The following is a 27155-nucleotide window of genomic DNA, read 5'->3' on the forward strand; positions in this document are numbered from 1 at the left end:
ACAGGAAAATAACACTCGGAGCGCACATAATAATAGAGACTTTCGCGTTAACAACTTCGGAGATGAGAATATTTTCTAGTGGGTTTTTTATCACGTAAAAGTAACGGCACTAGTTATGAAAACCGATTTCTTGAAGCCACGGAATCTGTTGCAATGAATTTCGAAAACTCACGGGAAACAATAAACAAAAACAAACAATCTACAGAAACAGAAACAATTTATTAACTTTATCAAGATTTACAAAACAGCTTCAAATTTTTGACAGAAAAACAATAACAACGCGGTGTGAGGTTTCGCTTTCTTCTTTTTATCTCACGTATTGAAAGATAACATCTCTCGCTCTCATTGTACGCAATCTAAAAAGAAACAGAAAACATTTTTATATATTATATTATATTATATTATATTATATATATAGTAAAGTCTCTAAATCTTTAAAATCCAGTGCCTTTGAGAGACGACATTTAGAGCTAAATTTCTAAACTACAAATATATATCATTTTTGGGACAGAGAGCTCAAAAAGTGTTTACTAGATACAATATGCTTGATATAATTAATAAAGTCATGCAACTCTGTTTACTTTGAGGGTTGTCTTCTTTTGGGGATTGGTAGTTCAGTCGGTAGAGCGTTCACTTCATATTCATATGGGTTCAATCCCACATAACAGTTGTTGCTTTTTGAGCAGAAATTTAAAAGGTTTCTGTAGTTCAAAAAAATTGACAGGGTAAATTTATTGGAATTAATGAGGCTAACCACATAAAATATAGATCACTACTTTTTGTGGCCAAGACAACAGAATTGAAAGCACTGTTTTTCATTTGGAAAGTACAAATTGTATTTAAAATCTGCCAAAGCTTGCCCTCATACTTTTGGCTTTTGTGGCCAGTTGACACGCATACTAATCTACAATTGAACACAAAACTTACAAAATACACGAAATTTGATTAAGGTCTATTATGTGGTTTCACATTCCCAAAGGGTCATTCAAGAGTAGTTTTTACGTATCATAACTTAGCTACACCACATTATTGTAAGCTCATGAAACACAATGCAAAAACATAGGGTTGTAAAGAAAATGGTGAAATATTTTTATATATGTCCAAACTTAATCTCCCAAAAACAATATTTACATTAACGGTCGCCACCATTATCGAAAAAAGTCCATTCGGTCATTCGTGACTTCACGCGTCATACATAGCTCACTTGAAAAATTTATTGCGAGGTTTGAGTGTTGAAGAATTTAACAACATGCGAAAGTATGTAAACAAAGTAAAACTTCTAGGTGAAGGTACCGTTTGATAAAACAGTTCAGATTTAGAACATATATCAGTAAAAAGACCCTTAGCAACAGTACAAAAGTTTTTAACCACAAATGACCAAATTACCTTAAAGAATGAAGAGGTATATTTTCCCCTGAAGCAACTTGAGTTTTAGGAAATATTTAAAAATTGCATAATAAAATTTAAAAAGAAAGAGTTTTGGTAATACTTTATGGATTGAATATTCTTCTTCTGACTGTACAGCTAGAGATAGCTAGCTAATGATAATTCGATTGAAGGATGACAGCAAAAAATATTTTCCATGGTGGCCACAGGCACCAAAAAGTAATTTAGTTAGCTAGCTACATCAAACCAAGGAAAAAACGTAAAAATAACTTTCAAATCACCCATACCTTCGCAACTCACTTTTCTTCTGCTGTATGAAAAGGATACCACAAACATGCCAATTCAAGCTGATAACTTGGTACTTTAAAATCTTCTTTTAAACGAAGCCATAATTATAACACGCTTTTGCGCATTATAAACGTTCAAATTACTATAATGTGCCTTCAAAGAAAAGGTATATATATAAGCTTTTCAACTCGAATAGCGCCAGCCAAGCCAATTATTATCAAGACTTGGTATAAACTATGTATTTGTGTTAGGTCTGTAAAATACACGATAGTTCAAATTAGCCGATAGCCGTTTTCTGATTGCTTGAGTGTACTTCCTAGTCTTTCGCTTCCGGCAAACGGAAAATCGGGAAATAACAGGGGGGGGTACGAAAGACGGGGGGGGGGGGGGGGGGGGGTAGGTGCTACAAAGCCTATTTATTGGCATTTTTAGCTAACGTTTATTGCAGCTACTCGGTGCAAACTTATTTGTTCTATTAGACAAAAAAATAACCCACCTTTTCGTGAAAAAGTATCAGTCATATTTCCTTACGCTGATTTTATATGATTTTTTTTCTATCGAAATTTTGAGAATCTTAATAATTCTCTTGGTATACTTCTCGTAGCAAACGTGCTCCACAATTTTGCTTCGCAAAAATAAATAAAAAATTCCAGACAAATAGTGAATTTGTCCAAGAACATTGACGCTGGGGTTTTGCCAGTTATATCTTCCTTTGTATTAATCATGTACACTTTGGCATCCATTGAGTACTTCCCAAGAGAAAATTCTTCAAGATATAGCCGAAGAACGGCCTTTTGAAAAAAATGTGCAGAAAAATTGTAGTTGTAAAATTTAATTTTTGTTATTCCAACTCAAACCAATCTATTTAAGAGAAAAGAATCCATGATGGCACACGTTGGAGTGAACAATAAAGGTATAGCATAAGTCTTTTATTATTTATCTGCTTCTACGACAATTCCAATCATTTTCACTAATAATGACTAATTTTGACTAATTACCCACACTCCCCGTTATTTCTACCAACAGGCTTCATATTAGGAAAATAAATGAGTCTGGAAAGCGATTAAAAGTTAGAGAAAAAATGTTGTGAAGTAATAATAATTATTTTTTTTTAATTTACGTTCTAATAATTTACTTTCACATTTCCTCGAAGTTTTCAGAGAGCAATCATCCAGGGAGGATGTAGGAATTGTCCTGTCACCGAAAGAAATAAAGAAAAGCTTGTCTATCAACTGCAGATTAACAGTCATATGATACTTTCTAATTACTTCGAGAAATATTTTGTCCGAGTAATTTCAAGCTTTCCATTTCTTTTAGGGTGCGGTTCTTTCGTTGATGTTGTTTATTGTTTCAGGCAACATCCACGTTTCATGTAGCAGCAGCTACAAGTACTACAACCTTGACGGGAGCTGTTATTTTAGAGATAAAATCTCTCACTGTGCGTTTTATATAGGTAAAAACAGGGACTATTATTGTTACGAACAGCCAAAAGAATATTGTGATAATTTGAAAGAATTTCAAATGCTAATAAAACAAAAAATATGGAGTTGCAGATAACTTTTCAACATATGCTGATAGTACAGCTGCTGAAAGAAAAAGAAACTAAAATCGAATCTTCTTTTTATTAATTTATTTTTTTTACCGTTTTTTAGGTTTGTTAACGTTTTTTGACCTAGATAGAATTGTGTTTATATTATAGCTACTTAGATATAAAATATCTATCAGTTTATGCTACAGATTATACAAACATTCAATTAATACTGAAAATTGAAAAGAAGAGCTCCTCAAGTTAAATTTCAATATGTTTTGAAAACTTCCTAGGGCGTGGAATAAGTTTTTGTATTCCATTAAACAAGGCGTAATATTTAGGTAACGCTTCGGACATGGTAAGATCTTTTTTGGCTTTTTCTTCAAAAATACCCGTTTTTATGGAGCGCCGTTTTTCTAGTACAATGTGTCCTGCTGCGGCTCATTTTCGTTATTGAGAAAAATTGAAATAACATGCTGAGATGATTTCCATGTTAAAATCTTGATTTCCAAAACTTCGTAGCAACACAAGATTGCAAAGTATTTTCATAAAAAATTACGACACGTTTTTTTTTAACATGTTTCGACTTTACCAAAGTCATCTTCAGAATATTATACAAAAGTTGATACATACACTCTTTATACAAAAATTTTTTCGAAAGTTATTTAAATATTTCCCAAAAGTACAATTTTATATGAATTATACACAAGCTAATCCATATTGACAAAATAATATTAGATAAACTAACAAAAGTTAGTTAAATAAAATTTATATACACAATTTGTTTAAGACAATAAATATTTCCCAAAAGTACAATTTTTAATTTTATTAAATGAATTTACACATGCTAAATCAATATCTAAGTAACAAAAACGATATTGAACAAGCGGCTAATACAGAACATAAAATTAAACGGATAAATTGATGATGCAATGCTTAACTTGTTTATTGAGGTCTGGTTTCAACCAAGAAATATGTATACCCTCTTTGAGTTTCCTCTGCCAATCAGTGTCTGCATAATCCAAAATAGAAAAACAATTTTCGTTACATAGTAATTTACAGTTAAGATTTGACTGCATATGCTTAAATATTTGTAAGTTTTTTTCAGTATTCAAATGTTCTTTAACTCTACTAGAAATGTGCCTGGTGGTTTCACCCACATAGCTAGCATTACAACTAGCACAAACAAATTTATACACAAGTTTAGATTGCAAGTCATTGCAAGAAAAATAATCTTTAATTTTACACAACTTAAAAACGAGGCACACATTGATTTCTTTACACATCTTATTGACAAGTTGATTGACTTTTTCTTTGGCAGTATTAGAGTACTTGCCAATAAAAGGCAATTTAAAATACCTCTTTTCTAATACATTAGTTGTTTCTGTACTGACAGCTGTAGAAAAATTCTTATCAAGGTAATTTGAAATATGGCGGTTTACCAGTTTTGTAGGAAAAAAGTTTTTTCTCAAAATTTCAGTCGGAGCCTTAATATTAATGTCAAAGTGTTTCCAACTGTTGTAAATTTTGAAAGTCCTGTCAATTAGTGTTTTAATGAGACCTATTTTATAGATTTTGGGAGTGAAACTAAAATAATTAGTTAAAAGGCCAGTATAGGTTGACTTATGGAACTTATGGAACACAGAAGTATAAAATTTGTCACTGGTGTTCTCAATTAAAATGTCAAGATAAGGAAGCCTACCATCAACTTGTTTTTCTAAGGTAAATTTTATATTAGGGTGTCTCTGATTCAAGTATTCAAAAAAGGCCAACGCTTCACTTTCATCGTTAAATAAAGCAAAGATGTCATCCACATATCTACGGTAGTATGTTGGGCCACAACCCGAGTAATTTTTTATCCATTCCTTTTCCCTAACGCCCATGAAAAGATTCGCTAAAACAGGTGCCAGCGGCGAGCCCATGGCAACACCATCGACCTGTTCATACATTTCATTATTGAACAAAAAATTCGAGGATGACGTTGCAAAAACGAATAATTGTTTTAGTTCAGATTTTGTGATGTTGAGTTTACGATTTCAGGCAATTACAAGTTGAACTGCAAGATCTAATGTTTCATTCAATGGTATGTTCGTGAAAAGACTACAAACATCAAAAGAAACCATAAACTTGTCGGATTTACTCACCTTTTTTAATTCCTCAACGAAAGTGAAAGTATCTGCAGTACAGTAATCCTTGGGAATTACAGCAGATAATAAACCACCTAAAAACTTCGCAAGTTGATAGTTACATGTGCCTATAGAAGATATAATAGGCCTAAATTTAGGTAAATTTTCCAAAGATTTATGCATTTTAGGAAGGCCGTATATTCTGGCCGATTGAGAACCACTGGGATATATATCGTTGTACACTTTGTCACTAAAAAAACCTTTTTTCTTTAAATTCCTAAGAAAACGTTGTAACTGTCCTTCTCTCTTCAATGTTGGATTTTTGTCGAGTTTTTTAAATTTAGTAGTGTCTAAAATGATATCCAAGATGCCTTTTTCATAATCCTTTCTGTCTAAGATTACTACCCCATTTCCCTTGTCCGGCTTTAAAATAACAATATTGTTTTTCTTCAACTTTTTCAGGATACCATGTTTTTTGATAACTTCGCCACTGGGTCGGTAATCGTGGTAATAACTGTTCGCAATATGTGATAGGCTGGACTTTAAAAGATTATCATCATTTTTATCTTTCAAATTTGAGAACATAAATCGATAAATCATTTCAAGCGAAACAAACACATCTGTTTCCCTAAGTATTGATGGTGGAATGGCAAAAGACAGACCATTTTTTAAAATTTCACTCTCATCATCAAGCAAATTGTACGGAGATAAATTGGTGACAATTTCGTCTGCTGTAAACGGTTGTGCGACGTTTTTAGTTAGACTTCTAAGTTTCTTCTCATGGGTAAAAATGTATTTTCTAATACTTTTTTCGACACTTTTCTCGGCTGCTTTCCGTAAAACATAGAAATCTATAGAATTCAAGGTATCACTAAGAGATTGGCCGTGATTTACATAATCTTTTCCTAACTTGATTCGTTCTTTTTCTCCTTTGTGAATGGCACTTTTCAGTAAGCGTTTACGTATTAATCGCCCATCATTAAAATTGGTGTGTGGTAAATTAAAACATAAAAACTTCGGTGTAACATTAAATGACTGACAGTTTCTTAAAAAAGTTAAATCCAAATTCTTCTTTTCAACTTTGTATGATAACTTTTCGTACTTACGTAAGTCTCCGACTGTAAGCTGTCCGTTATACTTGTCCGCAATATCAAATATTATATTTCCAAAACTTCGTAGCAACACAAGATTGCAAAGTATTTTCATAAAAATTACGACACGTTTTATTTTTAACATGTTTAGACTTTACCAAAGTCATCTTCAGAATATTATACAAAAGTTGATACAAAAATCTTGATGCTTTATCACCGCGATACTAATTCAGGTAAACACTGGTTTGAAAATTAGAAACTGCCACTATAAACAAAACATGAAGCCCTGTGACTTGAACATTTCCGCCATTTTCAATATATCTAGGCAACCTAGGGATCAAAACGACTTAGAAAATCTTAAAATTGAGTGCAAAAATGTCATCATTGCGCCTTGCTTTGAAAAAATGAGATTTTAGTGCGCAGCTATTTGTTACAGCACCTTGTTTTAGTAGTATTAATTAATAAAAAGTCTTTTTCACTAGTTTGGAAAGAAAACAAAAAATCCTACTATGTATATTTAATTTGATGTTTCGTTAGATGGTTAATTGCTGACGCTAGCAAAAATTCAAAAAATTGTGATATGTGCATCACTTTTACCGCCCTTGCAAAATATGGCGTAATTGATCGAGCGCGCAATTTTCTTGCCCTTTCATTTCTAGCCGATGCAAATTAAAAAGTCAAAGGATAGACGCCAAAAAACCTCGGAGGCATTAATCATTATATATTACTGATTTTTTCTTCGTTCTCTATTTTATTAGTTGATTTATTTACCTTGGCACTCCTTCGTCTTCTCAGTAAAGTGGGAAGTTCATGTTTTTAGTGTTCGTTTTTTAAACTTCGCGTAAAAAAATCACAAAAGCCGGAGAAATATATGAAACTCTAATTACAATTCATTTTAAAACCCCTTAAAATTTAAAAAATTTTTATTACCCAGCCTTGCAATTCCGGGCGTATTATATTGAAGGCTGCGTTTGGCCCTACAAACAATTAGAAACTGTTTATATATGAATCATAAACACTAAGAACTTGTGTGACTGTCCCGAAATCCGAAGAATTATTTAAGGTTTTCCCCAGTGGATTTATATCCTGATTTTTGACACTTTATTTCAGAAGGACACCTAAGGCCTAAACATCAATTAGGCACATGCTAGAAACCACGATAAAATGTCATTGGCAGCTTAAGGTTATGTTGAGGTCAAAAAGAAGTTAATTTGTACATTCGGTAAAATGGAGATAGATACGTTACCTTGCTGTTCCACTTGCGACATAATGCCTTGGTTGTTTTATATAAAAACATTATATTTCATAATGCAACTAATTTAAAGGTGTGTAGAAATAGGATAGCTATCTATACAGAGGTAGCAAGTGAATCAGGTTGCACCGTTTAGCTTAATTACATATCACATGATACAACCAATGCTGCTACCTACAATGTAAAAAGTGTAGGAAGATTAAGCATTTTTTTAAAAGTAAAAAACAGCTGCCTTTCAAACTTTGCATTTTGAAGTGCTTCGGGCAAATTCATGAGTGTGGGAGCTTTTGAAGAAAGCCTCAAATTATAATTTAAAAGTCACGCAAATATATATGTAGGTTTTGCGACTTATCAGAACGCTAGGTTTTATGCAGTCAGGGATAACTAGCTGAAAGTTCAGTACTCTGGTTCAAAAATACGCTCTAAAAGGCAAGTATCTATATTTTAATTCGAATTATTTTTTGCATATGATGACGTAAAATGCTATTTGCCTTACTGCTTTTTTAGGAATTATAACGTTTAATGGAGTAATGTTTAATGGAGTTTTACAGGCCTGGACATATCTCATGTTTGTAGAAAGAAACATCATTACCACCGTTTAACATTTGCAGAAACAACGTATAACATTAAAAATCGTTTCCATAAATTTCGGTTATAGAGCGGTAATTTTGAGCTCTTTTCATGCTCAACTTCTTGTCCATCTACTAGCACTACATCTTCCAGCCCTAAGGGTTCAAAGAAATTGGTCGAAAATGAATTTGACATTTAATTTATTGATTGACTCTCTTCGTAGTTATCTTATGGTTTGCGTTGGAATTTAAATTTGGAAGTGTAAGTAACATGATATACACATCCAAATAAGTTCAATGTGTTTGCGTAAAAACAACACTGCATGGCTTAATCAAACAGACAATTATGAAAGTTTATTTAATATAGGAACTAACATTTTAATTAAAATACTGATATTTTATACTTCTTTGAGCTATATTCAATCGTTAATTGAGAAACCGAAAAGCTCCGACGAGGATGGGATTCGAACCCACGCGGGCAGAGCCCAATGGATTAGCAGTCCATCGCCTTAACCACTCGGCCACCTCGTCTAATTAAATTTAAATGACGACGTGTGGTTTTTCTACTTATCTCTATAGCAACGAGTATTTTGATAACGAAGAATGCTTGCAAAAAGCAGTTAATAATACAATAAAGTTTTAATTGTTTTTTTATTGTTTTAAACACGACTTAAAAGTTTATAGATTCGTCTAGTTATGATATTTCTTACATAACAAAACAACGCAAAATAGACATTTTTTATAGTATTTTTATAGTATTTTATAATAATCATCACGGTTCAAATACTGAATTTAATATAAATTTTTAGCGAAATTTAAGTTTAAAATATTCACTTCTTGTTGCGTTATATATTCATTCGTTTTAAAGTTTCGCCTTCTTTTAAAGTTTCAATGAAAATAGTAGCCATTTCTTGAACGATTATTTTAATTTTAAAATCACTTGTAGAATCATGCAAATTTAAAATTTCTACGATTTGCTGAAACTATTTTAAAGGCTGACTTTCAAACGGCAAACAAATGCAACGATCCCTCTTCGTCATGAAAAAAATGCAAAAAATATAAGCAAGGAAAGTTAAAGCAGACAGGTAAAGTTAAAAAGCATTTTAAAAAGATCAAAGGTAGAAGTAGAAAAGTGAAATTAGTGTTGCAAGCAGAACTTGAAGGCGGGAGTTTGAAGTGGGTTTAAGATTTGAAAAAGTAAGAATTTTGATATTTTTAGACGTTAAGTTTTTATGTAAGCTAAAGCTACGAGTTACGTTTTTATGTGGCACAAATTGTCAAGCAGACTCCCATTTCCAGAAAAACACCACTGAAAATTCTTAAAGTAATATATGTTATAAATTCCGGCGTTTTTGACATTTCCTCCTTGTTTAATACCAATAGGATTGTTTTTTGGTGTAAATTATAAGGTTTGTTGACTTTTTTGTTGTTGACATTCTGAATTAAAGTTTTGTGTTGCAAACCGCTGTTTTTTTTTAAATTGTTGTTAACTGTTGTGGAAACGGACCACATGCAATATACCAAAAAACGAAAGAATTACGCTGTAGAAATGTATTTACTGTGAATTGTTGCAACGGTTTTAATTTTTTGTTTACAATTTTGTTATATTTTAATCTGAGTTGTCAGAGGAGACAAATGATGGCAAAAAAATCTTCCGTTCCATGGAACATTAGTCGGAATTGAAATTACACCAGGAATAATACTTACTCAGGTTCTTTCAGAGTTAAACTAATATGCCTACAAAATGCGAAAAAAGTGTTTAGCATGAAATATTTTTGACAACGCATTTATATTTATTCTTTTTTAATTGACGGCTTTTGAAACAACTAGAGAGGAGTTTGGAATTAAAGTTGGATTCTCTAATGAATTTTAGCCCTATACCGATACTAACGGGCAAAAAATTGGCATGCTCTGAAACAAATGTTCACTATAGACCTCCTCACATAAATACACTATATTTCATATATTTGACATTTTACTTTATTGACCATTAATAATATAATCTTTTTTGTTTATTTATGACGAAAATATTATATTGTCATCAGTATAAACTCAGCTTGCAAGGTCGATACGCTAACCTATACTATTTTGCAGGAATCAACAAATTAAGTTATTTTTCGACTTCCTTAAGGTTTTGGAATATGACGCCAAGAATTATTCAATATGAAGAATAAAAAATTGCGAATGCGTAAATTTTCATGTTAATTGTTACATGAAAAAATCCCTGAAATTGCATTAGTTGTTTAGTGTGTCCTAAAAATAATTCTCAAGCAGTTTAATTGGCGAATATGTATAACTTGCCAGAACATAGAATGGATATTTATAAATACATGTATTAACTATATACTTATATAAATATGTATCAAGTATATTTTGTTGCTAGATTATCATAATTTTATTCCAATGTCCCGATCAATGGTCTAAGCAACGACAAGTGATCTCGTTCTCTTGTCCGTGTTTTATATAATCGCTGCAATCGCTTCAATCACTGTAAATTTTGCATTTCAACTGCGAACAGTAGAACGAACACCAACTAATTGAATGGTAATTTTCTTATCTTGACACTGAGTCGATGGCTGATATTACAGTTTTGTAACGTTTTGGATTTTCTTCTAAAAAGTTAAGAACAAAATAGTTCATTGGCATATGCAACAAGCCAAATTCTCAATAAATCTAAACTCTGCATCAATGTCGTCAATCACATCCAGTGACAACGATTCTAATAAGACTGCTTTCTTTGCATGGGTAGATCGTGGACAATATTCAAAAATTGTAATTAGTCGTATTCATTGATAAAATCAGAACGAGAAGAAAGTGTCTCTTTGTCCTTGAAGCAAATTTCGTCGCAAAAACATTCTTCCTTGCATCCATTTGTACGTCTGCTTCATTTACATGTAAATAAACATTTGTTATGTACTCTCGAATACCAAATAAAAGGGGGAATCTTGTAGTTGGTGCGGTTTGCAAAATACCAGAATTTTAAAAAGCGGGTGGGTCCAAATTAAAGGGGGGGGGTGAATAACTTAAAAATGTATTCATCATCATCATCATCATCATCATCATTCTCGGCTTAACGTCCGTTTTCCATGCTAGCATGGGTTGGACGGGGTATATTAATGACCCTCTTCCAATCTGATCTAGACTGTGTTAGATCTAAACTCAACTTCCTCTCTATCAAGTCTGTCCTTATAACCTCCTGCCAAGTCTTTCTCGGTCTGCCTCTGGGCTTTGCCCCAGGAACTATCAAGTCTCTACACTTTCTTACCCAATTATCCTCCTCCATTCTTTCCAAGTGCCCCAGCCAATTCAATCTTCTTATCTGGATAACATCTTTAATTCTACGGAGACTTAGCCTGCTTCTTAGCTCATCTGAACTCTTTCTGTCTCTCAGACTGGCATTACACATCCACCTAACCATTCTCATATCATTCCTTTCTAAACGGTCAAGATCTTCCTGCTTCACTGCCCATGTCTAACTACCGTACAACATAACACTTCTTACACAGGCCTCATACAACCTACCTTTTACCTCGTCTCAGGTTCTATATATTATAACGTAAAATTGATAAACGAGGTATTTTAAAAGGACGAGTGTTGTATATTTGCGATTTTTCGTATTGATACAAGATAATTGTCATTTAGAGACGACAACTTCGCTTCAAGTTCTCTTTATTTTAGTCGTAACATTGATAAACGAGCCATTTAAAGAAGACGAGTGTTATGTAGTTGCAATTTTACGTATTGATACAAGATAATTGTCATTTAGGGACGACAACCACGTTTCAGGTTCTATATATTTTAGCCGCAAAATTGATAAACGAGGCATTTCAAAGTGACGAGTATCATGTATTTGCGATTTTTCGTATTGATACATGATAAATGTCATTTAGGGACGACAATCTCGTCTCAGGTTCTATCTATTTTAATGGTAAAATTAATAAACGAGGCATTTCAACGTGACGAGTGTCATGTATTTGCAATTTCTCGTATTGATATAAGATGATTGTCATTCAGGGAAGACAACCTCGTTTCAGGTTCTATATATTTTAGTCGTAAAACTGATAAACGAGGCATTTCAACGTGACGAGCGTTATGTAGTTGCAATTTTTCGTATTGAAATAAGATGATTGTCATTCAGGGACGACAACCTCGTTAAAGGTTTTATATATTTTAGTCATAAAATTGATAAATCAGCATTTTAAAGAGACAAGTGTTTCATATATTTGCGATTTTTCGTATTAATACAAGATAATTGTAATTTAGGGACGACAACCTCGTTTCAAGTTCTCCATGTTTTAGCCGTAATATTGAAAACGAGGCATTTAAAAGAGACGAGTGTTACATATTTGCGATTTTTCGTATTGATACAAGATAATTGTCATTTAGGGACGACAACCTCGTTTCAAGTTCTCTATGTTTTAGCCGTAAAATTGAAAACGAGGCATTTCAAAGTGACGAGCATCATGTATTTGCGATTTTTCGTATTATTACAAGATAATTGTCTTTTGGGGACGGCAACCTCGTCTCAGGTTCTATATAATTAAGTCGTAAAATTGATAAACGAGGCATTTCAAAGGGACTAGTGTTATATATTTGCGATTTTTCGTATTGATACAAGATAATTGTCATTTAGGGTCAACAGTGTTGTTTCAGGTTTTTTATATTATAGCCGTAAAATTGTTAAACGAGGCATTTCAATGTGACGAGTGTCATGTACTTGCGATTTTTCGTATTGATACAAGATAATTGTCATTTAGGGACGACAATCTCGTCTCAGGTTCTGTCTATTTTACTCGTAAAATTGATTAACGAGGCATTTCAACGTGACTAGTGTCATGTATTTGCGATTTTTCGTATTGATACAAGATAAATGTCATTTAGGGACGACAATCTCGTCTCAGGTTCTATCTATTTTAGTGGTAAAATTGATAAACGAGGCATTTCAACGTGACGAGTGTCATGTATTTGCAATTTTTCGTATTGATATAAGATCTTTGTCATTCCTCGTTTTAGGTTCTATCTATTTTACTCGTAAAATTGATAAACGAGGCATTTCAACGTGACGAGTGTCTATATTTGCAATTTTTCGTATTGATATAAGATGATTGTCATTCAGGGACGAAAACCACGTTTCAAGTTCTCTATGTTTTAGCCGTAAAATTGAAAACGAGGCATTTAAAAGAGACGAGTGTTACATATTTGCGATTTTTCGTATTGATACAAGATAATGGTCATTTAGGGACGACAACCTCGTTTCAGGTTCTATATATTTTAGTGGTAAAATGGTTAAACGAAGCATTTCAAAGTGACGAGTGTCATGTATTTGCGATTTTTCGAATTGATACAAGATAAATGTCATTTAGGGACCACAACCTCGTCTCAGGCTCTATATCTTATAACGTAAAATTAATGAACGAGGCATTTCAAAGGGTCGAGTGTTTTATATTTGCGATTTTTCGTATTGATACAAGATAATTGTCATTTAGGGACAACAACCTTGTCTCAGGTTCTATATATTTTAGCCGTAAGTTTGACAATTGAGGCAATTCAAAGTGACGAGTGTTATATATTTGTGATTTTTCGTATTGATTCAAGATAATTCTCATTTAGGGACGACAACCCCGTTAAAGGTTCTATCTATTTTAGTCGTAAAATTGATAAACGAGGCATTTCAACGTGACGAGTGTCATGTATTTGCAATTTTTCGTATTGATATAAGATAATTGTCATTCAGGGACGAAAACCACGTTTCAAGATCTCTATGTTTTAGCCGTAAAATTGAAAACGAGGCATTTAAAAGAGACGAGTGTTACATATTTGCGATTTTTCGTTTTGATACAAGATAATTGTCATATAGAGACGACAACTTCGTTTGAAGTTCTCTTTGTTTTATTCGTAACATTGATAAACGAGCCATTTAAAGGAGACGAGTGTTATGTAGTTGCAATTTTTCGTATTGATATAAGATAATTGTCATTCAGGGTCGAGAACCTCGTTTCAGGTTCTATATATTTTAGCCGCAAAATTGACAAATAAGACAATTCAAAGTGACGAGTATCATGTATTTGCGATTTTTCGTATTGATACAAGATAAATGTCATTCAGTGACGACAATTTCGTCTCAGGTTCTATCTATTTTAGTCGTAAAATTGATAAACGAGGCATTTCAAAGGGACTAGTGTTATATATTTGCGATTTTTTGTATTGATACAAGATAATTGTCATTTAGGGTTAACAGTGTCGTTCCAGGTTATATATATTATAGCCGTAAAATTGATAAACGAGGCATTTCAAAGTGACGAGTGTTATATATTTGCGATTTTTCGCATTGATTCAGGGTAATTGTCATTTAGAGACGACAACCTCGTTTCAAGTTCTATATATTATAGTCGGAAAATTGATAAACCAGGCATTTCAAAGTGACGAGTGTTATATATTTGTGATTTTTCGTATTGATTCAAGATAATTCTCATTTAGGGACGACAACCCCGTTAAAGGTTCTATCTATTTTAGTCGTAAAATTGATAAACGAGGCATTTCAACGTGACGAGTGTCATGTATTTGCAATTTTTCGTATTGATATAAGATGATTGTCATTTAGGGAGGAAAACCACGTTTCAAGTTCTCTATGTTTTAGCCGTAAAATTGAAAACGAGGCATTTAAAAGAGACGAGTGTTACATATTTGCGATTTTTCGTTTTGATACAAGATAATTGTCATATAGAGACGACAACTTCGTTTGAAGTTCTCTTTGTTTTAGTCGTAACATTGATAAACGAGCCATTTAAAGGAGACGAGTGTTATGTAGTTGCAATTTTTCGTATTGATATAAGATAATTGTCATTCAGGGTCGAGAACCTCGTTTCAGGTTCTATATATTTTAGCCGCAAAATTGACAAATAAGGCAATTCAAAGTGACGAGTATAATGTATTTGCGATTTTTCGTATTGATACAAGATAAATGTCATTCAGGTACGACAATTTCGTCTCAGGTTCTATCTATTTTAGTCGTAAAATTGATAAACGAGGCATTTCAACGTGACGAGTGTCATGTATTTGCAATTTTTCGTATTGATATAAGACGATTGTCATTCCGGGACGACAACCTCGTTTCACGTTTTATGTATTTTAGTGGTAAAATGGTTAAACGAAGCATTTCAAAGGGACTAGTGTTATATATTTGCGATTTTTTGTATTGATACAAGATAATTGTCATTTAGGGTTAACAGTGTCGTTTCAGGTTATATATATTATAGCCGTAAAATTGATAAACGAGGCATTTCAAAGTGACGAGTGTTATATATTTGCGATTTTTCGCATTGATTCAGGGTAATTGTCATTTAGAGACGACAACCTCGTTTCAAGTTCTATATATTGTAGTCGGAAAATTGATAAACGAGGCATTTGAAAAGGACGAGTGTTTTATATTTGCGATTTTTCGTATGGATACAAGATAAATGTCATTTAGGGACGACAACCTTGTCTCAGGTTCTATATATTATAGCCGTAAAATTGATAAACGAGGCATTTCAAAGGGACTAGTGTTATATATTTGCGATTTTTCGTATTGATACAAGATAATTGTCATTTAGGGTCAACAGTGTCGTTTCAAGTTCTATATATTGTAGTAGGAAAATTGATAAACCAGGCATTTCAAAGAGACAAGTGTCTCATATATTTGCGATTTTTCGTATTGATACAAGATAATTGTCATTTACGGCGACAATCTCGTCTCATGTTCTATGCATTTTAGTCGTTGAATTGATGAAAGAGGCAGTTAAAGGAGACGAGCGTTATGTATTTGCAATTTTTCGTATTGATACAAGATAATTGTCATTCAGGGACGGCAACCGCGTTAAAGGTTCTATATATTTTAGTCATAAAATTGATAAATCAGCATTTTAAAGAGACAAGTGTTTCATATATTTGCGATTTTTCGTATTAATACAAGATAATTGTGATTTAGGGACGATAACCTCGTTTCAAGTTCTCTATATTTTAGCCGTAGAATTGAAAACGAGGCATATAAAAGAGACGAGTGTTACATATTTGCGATTTTTCGTATTGATACAAGATAATTGTCATTCAGGGTCGACAACCTCGTTTCAGGTTCTATATATTTTAGCGGCAAAATTGGCAAATAAGTCATTTCAAAGTGACGAGTATCATATATTTGCGATTTTTCGTATTGATACAAGATAAATGCATTTAGGGACGACAATCTCGTCTCAGGTTCTATATATTTTAGTCGTAAAATTGATAAACGAGGCATTTCAACGTGACGAGTGTTATATATTTGTGATTTTTCGTATTGATTCAAGATAATTGTCATTTAGGGACGACAATCTCGTCTCAGGTTCTGTCTATTTTAGCCGTAAGTTTGACAATTAAGGCAATTCAAAGTGACGAGTGTTATATATTTGTGATTTTTCGTATTGATTCAAGATAATTCTCATTTAGGGACGACAACCCTGTTAAAGGTTCTATCTATTTTAGTCGTAAAATTGATAAACGAGGCATTTCAACGTGACGAGTGTCATGTATTTGCAATTTTTCGTATTGATATAAGATGATTGTCATTCAGGGACGAAAACCACGTTTCAAGTTCTCTATGTTTTAGCCGTAAAATTGAAAACGAGGCATTTAAAAGAGACGAGTGTTACATATTTGCGATTTTTCGTATTGATACAAGATAATGGTCATTTAGGGACGACAACCTCGTTTCAGGTTCTATATATTTTAGTGGTAAAATGGTTAAACGAAGCATTTCAAAGTGACGAGTGTCATGTATTTGCGATTTTTCGAATTGATACAAGATAAATGTCATTTAGGGACCACAACCTCGTCTCAGGCTCTATATATTATAACGTAAAATTGATGAACGAGGCATTTCAAAAGGTCGAGTGTTTTATATTTGCGATTTTTCGTATTGATACAAGATAATTGTCATTTAGGGACAACAACCTTGTCTCAGGATTTATATATTTTGGCCGTAAGTTTGACAATTGAGGCAATTCAAAGTGACGAGTGTTATATATTTGTGATTTTTCGTATTGATTCAAGATAATTCTCATTTAGGGACGACAACCCCGTTAAAGGTTCTATCTATTTTAGTCGTAAAATTGATAAACGAGGCATTTCAACGTGACGAGTGTCATGTATTTGCAATTTTTCGTATTGATATAAGATGTTTGTTTATGGCTAGCCTAGATGTTGATTCTTTATTTACAAATATTCCTTTGCAAGAAACTATAGATATTTGTACTGATTCTTTATTTTCAGAGACTGACCCAGTCAGTAATTTTTGCAAAAGTGATTTTCGTAAACTCCTCTCTCTGGCCACAGAAAATTCTTATTTCACGTTTGACGGTCAACTATTCAAGCAAGTCGATGGGGTAGCTATGGGATCACCTCTTGGCCCCAGCCTTGCTAATGCTTTTCTTTCGCACCACGAAAAGACTTGGTTGGATAATTGTCCATCATCCTTTAAGCCAGTGTATTATAGAAGATATGTTGATGATGTTTTTGTGTTGTTCTCATCTCCTAGCCATTTGCCTCTACTTAAGGACTATCTTAATAGGCAACACATCAACATATCTTTCACGTCTGAGTGCGAGGCCGATAAAACTCTTCCGTTTCTTGACGTATCTGTTTCTCGCAATGAATCGAAGTTTGTTACATCTATCTTTTTTCTAGGTTTCACTTAGAAATGCAAGATCTTAGAAACATTCTGTTAAGAAATGGCTACCCGTCAAGTTTGATTGATCAATGCATTAAGTCTTTTCTCGACAGAATGTTTCCAGATAAGAAAGTTTTCAGTACCGTGCCTAAGTTAGAAGTTCTTATTATTTTGCCATATTTGGGTAATATATCGTTGAAACTGCGAACTCACTTAGTTAAAACATTTGATAAGCATCTTCCGTGCTGTAAGCTTAGGGTTATTTTCAAATCGGGTTGTAGAATTGGCAATTTTTTCCGGTTTAAGGACCGTGTTTCAAAGGCTCTGCGTTCAAAAGTCGTATATAAATATCAGTGCGATGGCTGCAATGCCATCTATTATGGGAAAACTATGCGACATTTGAAAGTTAGAGCCTGCGAACACATGGCCGTTTCTGCCTTGACTGGAAAATCCGTCAAATCTATTAACCCTAGTGCGGTTTTGGAGCATGTTGTTTTCTGTAAAAATAGACCATCTTTAGATAATTTTTCTATTATCTCCTCCGCATCTAATAATTTTGATTTGGAATTGAAGGAAAGCTTGTTAATCCGTAGGGATAAGCCAATTCTTAATAGAAATATTGCATCAATGCCATTATTTCTATTTTCAGATAATTGACTTGCCCCTACGGAATATTTGATCGTACGATGATATATCGTACGATATTTTGTATATAGTGTTGAATTTGTCAATTGTAAATAGCTATACTTGAAAATGGCCGTCGTACGGTCGAAACGTCGTTAAAGAGTTGTGTTCGTTTTTAGTTCCAAAAGTCTGAACATACACACCAATTCAATCATGATATAAGATGATTGTCATTCAGGGACGAAAACCACGTTTCAAGTTCTCTATGTTTTAGCCGTAAAATTGAAAACGAGGCATTTAAAAGAGACGAGTGTTACATATTTGCGATTTTTCGTATTGATACAAGATAATGGTCATTTAGGGACGACAACCTCGTTTCAGGTTCTATATATTTTAGTGGTAAAATGGTTAAACGAAGCATTTCAAAGTGACGAGTGTCATGTATTTGCAATTTTTCGAATTGATACAAGATAAATGTCATTTAGGGACCACAACCTCGTCTCAGGTTCTATATATTATAACGTAAAATTGATGAACGAGGCATTTCAAAAGGTCGAGTGTTTTATATTTGCGATTTTTCGTATTGATACAAGATAATTGTCATTTAGGGACAACAACCTTGTCTCAGGATCTATATATTTTAGCTGTAAGTTTGACAATTAAGGCAATTCAAAGTGACGAGTGTTATATATTTGTGATTTTTCGTATTGATACAAGATAATTGTCATTTAGGGACAACAACCTTGTCTCAGGTTCTATATATTTTAGCCGTAAAATTGATAAACGAGGTATTTCAAAGTGACGAGTGTTATATATTTGTGATTTTTCGTATTGATTCAAGATAATTCTCATTTAGGGACGACAACCCCGTTAAAGGTTCTATCTATTTTAGTCGTAAAATTGATAAACGAGGCATTTCAACGTGACGAGTGTCATGTATTTGCAATTTTTCGTATTGATATAAGATAATTGTCATTCAGGGTCGAGAACCTCTTTTCAGGTTCTATATATTTTAGCCGCAAAATTGACAAATAAGGCAATTCAAAGTGACGAGTATAATGTATTTGCGATTTTTCGTATTGATACAAGATAAATGTCATTCAGGGACGACAATTTCGTCTCAGGTTCTATCTATTTTAGTCGTAAAATTGATAAACGAGGCATTTCAACGTGACGAGTGTTATATATTTGTGATTTTTCGTATTGATTCAAGATAATTGTCATTTAGGGACGACAATCTCGTCTCAGGTTCTGTCTATTTTAGCCGTAAGTTTGACAATTAAGGCAATTCAAAGTGACGAGTGTTATATATTTGTGATTTTTCGTATTGATTCAAGATAATTCTCATTTAGGGACGACAACCCTGTTAAAGGTTCTATCTATTTTAGTCGTAAAATTGATAAACGAGGCATTTCAACGTGACGAGTGTCATGTATTTGCAATTTTTCGTATTGATATAAGATGATTGTCATTCAGGGACGAAAACCACGTTTCAAGTTCTCTATGTTTTAGCCGTAAAATTGAAAACGAGGCATTTAAAAGAGACGAGTGTTACATATTTGCGATTTTTCGTATTGATACAAGATAATGGTCATTTAGGGACGACAACCTCGTTTCAGGTTCTATATATTTTAGTGGTAAAATGGTTAAACGAAGCATTTCAAAGTGACGAGTGTCATGTATTTGCGATTTTTCGAATTGATACAAGATAAATGTCATTTAGGGACCACAACCTCGTCTCAGGCTCTATATATTATAACGTAAAATTGATGAACGAGGCATTTCAAAAGGTCGAGTGTTTTATATTTGCGATTTTTCGTATTGATACAAGATAATTGTCATTTAGGGACAACAACCTTGTCTCAGGATTTATATATTTTGGCCGTAAGTTTGACAATTGAGGCAATTCAAAGTGACGAGTGTTATATATTTGTGATTTTTCGTATTGATTCAAGATAATTCTCATTTAGGGACGACAACCCCGTTAAAGGTTCTATCTATTTTAGTCGTAAAATTGATAAACGAGGCATTTCAACGTGACGAGTGTCATGTATTTGCAATTTTTCGTATTGATATAAGATGTTTGTTTATGGCTAGCCTAGATGTTGATTCTTTATTTACAAATATTCCTTTGCAAGAAACTATAGATATTTGTACTGATTCTTTATTTTCAGAGACTGACCCAGTCAGTAATTTTTGCAAAAGTGATTTTCGTAAACTCCTCTCTCTGGCCACAGAAAATTCTTATTTCACGTTTGACGGTCAACTATTCAAGCAAGTCGATGGGGTAGCTATGGGATCACCTCTTGGCCCCAGCCTTGCTAATGCTTTTCTTTCGCACCACGAAAAGACTTGGTTGGATAATTGTCCATCATCCTTTAAGCCAGTGTATTATAGAAGATATGTTGATGATGTTTTTGTGTTGTTCTCATCTCCTAGCCATTTGCCTCTACTTAAGGACTATCTTAATAGGCAACACATCAACATATCTTTCACGTCTGAGTGCGAGGCCGATAAAACTCTTCCGTTTCTTGACGTATCTGTTTCTCGCAATGAATCGAAGTTTGTTACATCTATCTTTTTTCTAGGTTTCACTTAGAAATGCAAGATCTTAGAAACATTCTGTTAAGAAATGGCTACCCGTCAAGTTTGATTGATCAATGCATTAAGTCTTTTCTCGACAGAATGTTTCCAGATAAGAAAGTTTTCAGTACCGTGCCTAAGTTAGAAGTTCTTATTATTTTGCCATATTTGGGTAATATATCGTTGAAACTGCGAACTCACTTAGTTAAAACATTTGATAAGCATCTTCCGTGCTGTAAGCTTAGGGTTATTTTCAAATCGGGTTGTAGAATTGGCAATTTTTTCCGGTTTAAGGACCGTGTTTCAAAGGCTCTGCGTTCAAAAGTCGTATATAAATATCAGTGCGATGGCTGCAATGCCATCTATTATGGGAAAACTATGCGACATTTGAAAGTTAGAGCCTGCGAACACATGGCCGTTTCTGCCTTGACTGGAAAATCCGTCAAATCTATTAACCCTAGTGCGGTTTTGGAGCATGTTGTTTTCTGTAAAAATAGACCATCTTTAGATAATTTTTCTATTATCTCCTCCGCATCTAATAATTTTGATTTGGAATTGAAGGAAAGCTTGTTAATCCGTAGGGATAAGCCAATTCTTAATAGAAATATTGCATCAATGCCATTATTTCTATTTTCAGATAATTGACTTGCCCCTACGGAATATTTGATCGTACGATGATATATCGTACGATATTTTGTATATAGTGTTGAATTTGTCAATTGTAAATAGCTATACTTGAAAATGGCCGTCGTACGGTCGAAACGTCGTTAAAGAGTTGTGTTCGTTTTTAGTTCCAAAAGTCTGAACATACACACCAATTCAATCATGATATAAGATGATTGTCATTCAGGGACGAAAACCACGTTTCAAGTTCTCTATGTTTTAGCCGTAAAATTGAAAACGAGGCATTTAAAAGAGACGAGTGTTACATATTTGCGATTTTTCGTATTGATACAAGATAATGGTCATTTAGGGACGACAACCTCGTTTCAGGTTCTATATATTTTAGTGGTAAAATGGTTAAACGAAGCATTTCAAAGTGACGAGTGTCATGTATTTGCAATTTTTCGAATTGATACAAGATAAATGTCATTTAGGGACCACAACCTCGTCTCAGGTTCTATATATTATAACGTAAAATTGATGAACGAGGCATTTCAAAAGGTCGAGTGTTTTATATTTGCGATTTTTCGTATTGATACAAGATAATTGTCATTTAGGGACAACAACCTTGTCTCAGGATCTATATATTTTAGCTGTAAGTTTGACAATTAAGGCAATTCAAAGTGACGAGTGTTATATATTTGTGATTTTTCGTATTGATACAAGATAATTGTCATTTAGGGACAACAACCTTGTCTCAGGTTCTATATATTTTAGCCGTAAAATTGATAAACGAGGTATTTCAAAGTGACGAGTGTTATATATTTGTGATTTTTCGTATTGATTCAAGATAATTCTCATTTAGGGACGACAACCCCGTTAAAGGTTCTATCTATTTTAGTCGTAAAATTGATAAACGAGGCATTTCAACGTGACGAGTGTCATGTATTTGCAATTTTTCGTATTGATATAAGATAATTGTCATTCAGGGTCGAGAACCTCTTTTCAGGTTCTATATATTTTAGCCGCAAAATTGACAAATAAGGCAATTCAAAGTGACGAGTATAATGTATTTGCGATTTTTCGTATTGATACAAGATAAATGTCATTCAGGGACGACAATTTCGTCTCAGGTTCTATCTATTTTAGTCGTAAAATTGATAAACGAGGCATTTCAACGTGACGAGTGTCATGTATTTGCAATATTTCGTATTGATATAAGACGATTGTCATTCAGGGACGACAACCTCGTTTCACGTTCTATATATTTTAGTGGTAAAATGGTTAAACGAAGCATTTCAAAGGGACTAGTGTTATATATTTGCGATTTTTTGTATTGATACAAGATAATTGTCATTTAGGGTTAACAGTGTGGTTTCAGGTTATATATATTATAGCCGTAAAATTGATAAACGAGGCATTTCAAAGTGACGAGTGTGATATATTTGCGATTTTTCGCATTGATTCAGGGTTATTGTCATTTAGAAACGACAACCTCGTTTCAAGTTCTATATATTGTAGTCGGAAAATTGATAAACGAGGCATTTCAAAAGGACGAGTGTTTTATATTTGCGATTTTTCGTATTGATACAAGATAATTGTCATTTACGGCGACAATCTCGTCTCATGTTCTATGCATTTTAGTCGTTGAATTGATGAAAGAGGCAGTTAAAGGAGACGAGCGTTATGTATTTGCAATTTTTCGTATTGATACAAGATAATTGTCATTCAGGGACGACAACCGCGTTAAAGGTTCTATATATTTTAGTCATAAAATTGATAAATCAGCATTTTAAAGAGACAAGTGTTTCATATATTTGCGATTTTTCGTATTAATACAAGATAATTGTGATTTAGGGACGATAACCTCGTTTCAAGTTCTCTATATTTTAGCCGTAGAATTGAAAACGAGGCATATAAAAGAGACGAGTGTTACATATTTGCGATTTTTCGTATTGATACAAGATAATTGTCATTCAGGGTCGACAACCTCGTTTCAGGTTCTATATATTTTAGCGGCAAAATTGGCAAATAAGTCATTTCAAAGTGACGAGTATCATGTATTTGCGATTTTTCGTATTGATACAAGATAAATGTCATTTAGGGACGACAATCTCGTCTCAGGTTCTATCTATTTTAGTGGTAAAATTGATAAACGAGGCATTTCAACGTGACGAGTGTCATGTATTTGCAATTTTTCGTATTGATATAAGATGTTTGTTATTCCTCGTTTCAGGTTCTATATATTTTAGTCGTAAAATTGATAAACGAGGCATTTCAACGTGACGAGTGTTATATATTTGTGATTTTTCGTATTGATTCAAGATAATTGTCATTTAGGGACGACAATCTCGTCTCAGGTTCTGTCTATTTTAGCCGTAAGTTTGACAATTGAGGCAATTCAAAGTGACGAGTGTTATATATTTGTGATTTTTCGTATTGATTCAAGATAATTCTCATTTAGGGACGACAACCCTGTTAAAGGTTCTATCTATTTTAGTCGTAAAATTGATAAACGAGGCATTTCAACGTGACGAGTGTCATGTATTTGCAATTTTTCGTATTGATATAAGATGATTGTCATTCAGGGACGAAAACCACGTTTCAAGTTCTCTATGTTTTAGCCGTAAAATTGAAAACGAGGCATTTAAAAGAGACGAGTGTTACATATTTGCGATTTTTCGTATTGATACAAGATAATGGTCATTTAGCGACGACAACCTCGTTTCAGGTTCTATATATTTTAGTGGTAAAATGGTTAAACGAAGCATTTCAAAGTGACGAGTGTCATGTATTTGCGATTTTTCGAATTGATACCAGATAAATGTCATTTAGGGACCACAACCTCGTCTCAGGTTCTATATATTATAACGTAAAATTGATGAACGAGGCATTTCAAAAGGTCGAGTGTTTTATATTTGCGATTTTTCGTATTGATACAAGATAATTGTCATTTAGGGACAACAACCTTGTCTCAGGATCTATATATTTTAGCCGTAAGTTCGACAATTAAGGCAATTCAAAGTGACGAGTGTTTTATATTTGTGATTTTTCGTATTGATTCAAGATAATTCTCATTTAGGGACAACAACCTTGTCTCAGGTTCTATATATTTTAGCCGTAAGTTTGACAATTCAGGCAATTCAAAGTGACGAGTGTTATATATTTGTGATTTTTCGTATTGATTCAAGATAATTCTCATTTAGGGACGACAACCCCGTTAAAGGTTCTATCTATTTTAATCGTAAAATTGATAAACGAGGCATTTCAACGTGACGAGTGTCATGTATTTGCAATTTTTCGTATTGATATAAGATAATTGTCATTCAGGGTCGAGAACCTCGTTTCAGGTTCTATATATTTTAGCCGCAAAATTGACAAATAAGGCAATTCAAAGTGACGAGTATAATGTATTTGCGATTTTTCGTATTGATTCAAGGTAATTGTCATTTAGGGACGACAACCCCGTTAAAGGTTTTATATATTTTAGTCGTAAAATTGATAAACGAGGCAGTTAAAGGAGACGAGCGTTACATATTCGCGGTTTTCGTATTGATACAAGATAATTGTGATTTGGGGACGATAACCTCGTTTCAAGTTCTTTATATTTAAGCCGTAAAATTGAAAACGAGGCATTTAAAAGAGACGAGTGTTACATATTTGCGATTTTTCGTATTGATAAAAGATAATTGTCATTTAGGGACGACAACCTCGTTAAAGGTTCTATATATTTTAGTCGTAACATTGATAAACGAGGCATTTAAAGGAGACAAGTGTTATGTAGTTGCAATTTTTCGTATTGATACAAGATAATTTTCATTCAGGGTCGACAACCTCGTTTCAGGTTCTATATATTTTAGCCGCAAAATTGGCAAATAAGGCATTTCAAAGTGACGAGTGTCATGTATTTGCAATTTTTCGTATTGATATAAGATGATTGTCATTCAGGGACGACAACCTCGTTTCAGGTTCTATATATTTTAGTCGCAAAATTGATAAACGAGGCATTTCCACGTAAAGAGTGTCATGTATTTGCAATTTTCGTACTGATACAAGATAAAAGGTCATTGAAAGACGAGAACCTCGTTTCAGGTTCTATATATTTTAGCCGTAAGTTTGACAAATAAGGCAATTCAAAGTGAGGAGTGTTATATATTTGCGATTTTTTGTATTGATTTAAGATAATACTCATTTAGGGACGACAACCCCGTTAGAGGTTCTATATATTTTAGTCGTAAAATTGATAAACGAGGCATTTCAACGTGACGAGTGTTATATATTTGTGATTTTTCGTATTGATTCAAGATAATTGTCATTTAGGGACGACAATCTCGTCTCAGGTTCTATGTATTTTAGTCGTTGAATTGATAAACGAGGCATTTCAAAGTGACGAGTGTCATGTACTTGCTATTTTTCGTATTGATTCAAGATAATTGTCATTTAGGGACGACAACCCCGTTAAAGGTTTTATATAATTTAGTCATAAAATTGATAAATCAGCATTTTAAAGAGACAAGTGTTTCATATATTCGCGATTTTTCGTATTGATACAAGATAATTCTCATTTAGGGACGACAACCTTGTCTCAGCTTCTATATATTATAGCCGTAAAATTAATGAACGAGGCATTTCAAAGTGACGAGTGTTTTATATTTATGATTTTTCGTATTGATTCAAGATAATTCTCATTTAGGGACAACAACCTTGTCTCAGGTTCTATATATTTTAGCCGTAAGTTTGACAATTCAGGCAATTCAAAGTGACGAGTGTTATGTATTTGCGATTTTTCGCAATGATTCAGGGTAATTGTCATTTAAAGACGACAACCCTGTTAAAGGTTCTATATATTTTAGTTGTAAAATTGTTAAACGAGGCATTTCAAAGTGACGAGTGTCATGTACTTGCGATTTTTCGTATTGATACAAGATAAGAATCCGTTGTTGCGTTAAAAGAGTTGCAACGTCACGCCACCTTGGCAATTGGCATGATACATCTTGTATTTCCAATCATTCACATTTGTTGATTATGTTATTTTGCATGTATGACCAGGCAATATTCTACACAGATCAAGAGTATTTTGAAAAATCAGGTACGATACGCTTTCCACATAATTTTTGCTCCGTAAACCTGGTGTATTTCTTCGTAAAAAATATAAACTCCGTAGTTTTAATATTATCGTGTTTTCTATTAAATACACCCCCTGCTCCAAGATCAAAATATAGAAAAATTAATTTAATAAGCTTGATCGGAAAATAGAAAAGCCGCGGAGATGACGCGGCAAACTCCGTAGGTTTAATATTGTCGTGTTTTCTATTAATTACACCTCCTGTATGAAAACATCTTTACTAAAACTTCTAGTCAATAAATTTTGCGTTTACACTCGAGCACTTACACGGATTCAAAGAAAGTATTCAGATTTAAACGAA

At 33.3% G+C, this 27155-nt stretch overlaps 3 protein-coding genes and 1 non-coding gene across 4 annotated transcripts; 2 read left to right on the forward strand and 2 right to left on the reverse strand.

Annotated features, from left to right (window-relative positions):
- Positions 1-3463: 3463 nt before the first annotated feature.
- LOC130628959 (uncharacterized) lies at positions 3464-7687 on the reverse strand. Its single transcript, XM_057442063.1, has 5 exons — positions 7666-7687; positions 7350-7396; positions 5347-6465; positions 4185-5139; positions 3464-3618 (listed from the first exon to the last, which is right to left on the reverse strand). The coding sequence occupies exons 1-5, from the start codon at positions 7685-7687 to the stop codon at positions 3464-3466; spliced, it is 2298 nt and encodes a 765-aa protein (XP_057298046.1).
- Positions 7688-8689: 1002 nt separating this feature from the next.
- On the reverse strand, positions 8690-8771 carry Trnas-gcu (transfer RNA serine (anticodon GCU)). Its single transcript has one exon. It is a non-coding gene; the product is annotated as a tRNA-Ser (tRNA).
- An 8666-nt stretch (positions 8772-17437) lies between these two features.
- On the forward strand, positions 17438-17947 carry LOC130629046 (uncharacterized). Its single transcript, XM_057442172.1, has one exon. It carries the CDS (start codon positions 17438-17440, stop codon positions 17945-17947), a length of 510 nt encoding a protein of 169 aa, XP_057298155.1.
- A 2685-nt stretch (positions 17948-20632) lies between these two features.
- LOC130629139 (uncharacterized) lies at positions 20633-21142 on the forward strand. Its single transcript, XM_057442285.1, has one exon. It carries the CDS (start codon positions 20633-20635, stop codon positions 21140-21142), a length of 510 nt encoding a protein of 169 aa, XP_057298268.1.
- The last annotated feature ends 6013 nt before the right edge of the window (positions 21143-27155 follow it).

This window comes from Hydractinia symbiolongicarpus, chromosome 1, assembly GCF_029227915.1.
Source record: "Hydractinia symbiolongicarpus strain clone_291-10 chromosome 1, HSymV2.1, whole genome shotgun sequence".
NCBI lineage: Eukaryota > Metazoa > Cnidaria > Hydrozoa > Anthoathecata > Hydractiniidae > Hydractinia > Hydractinia symbiolongicarpus.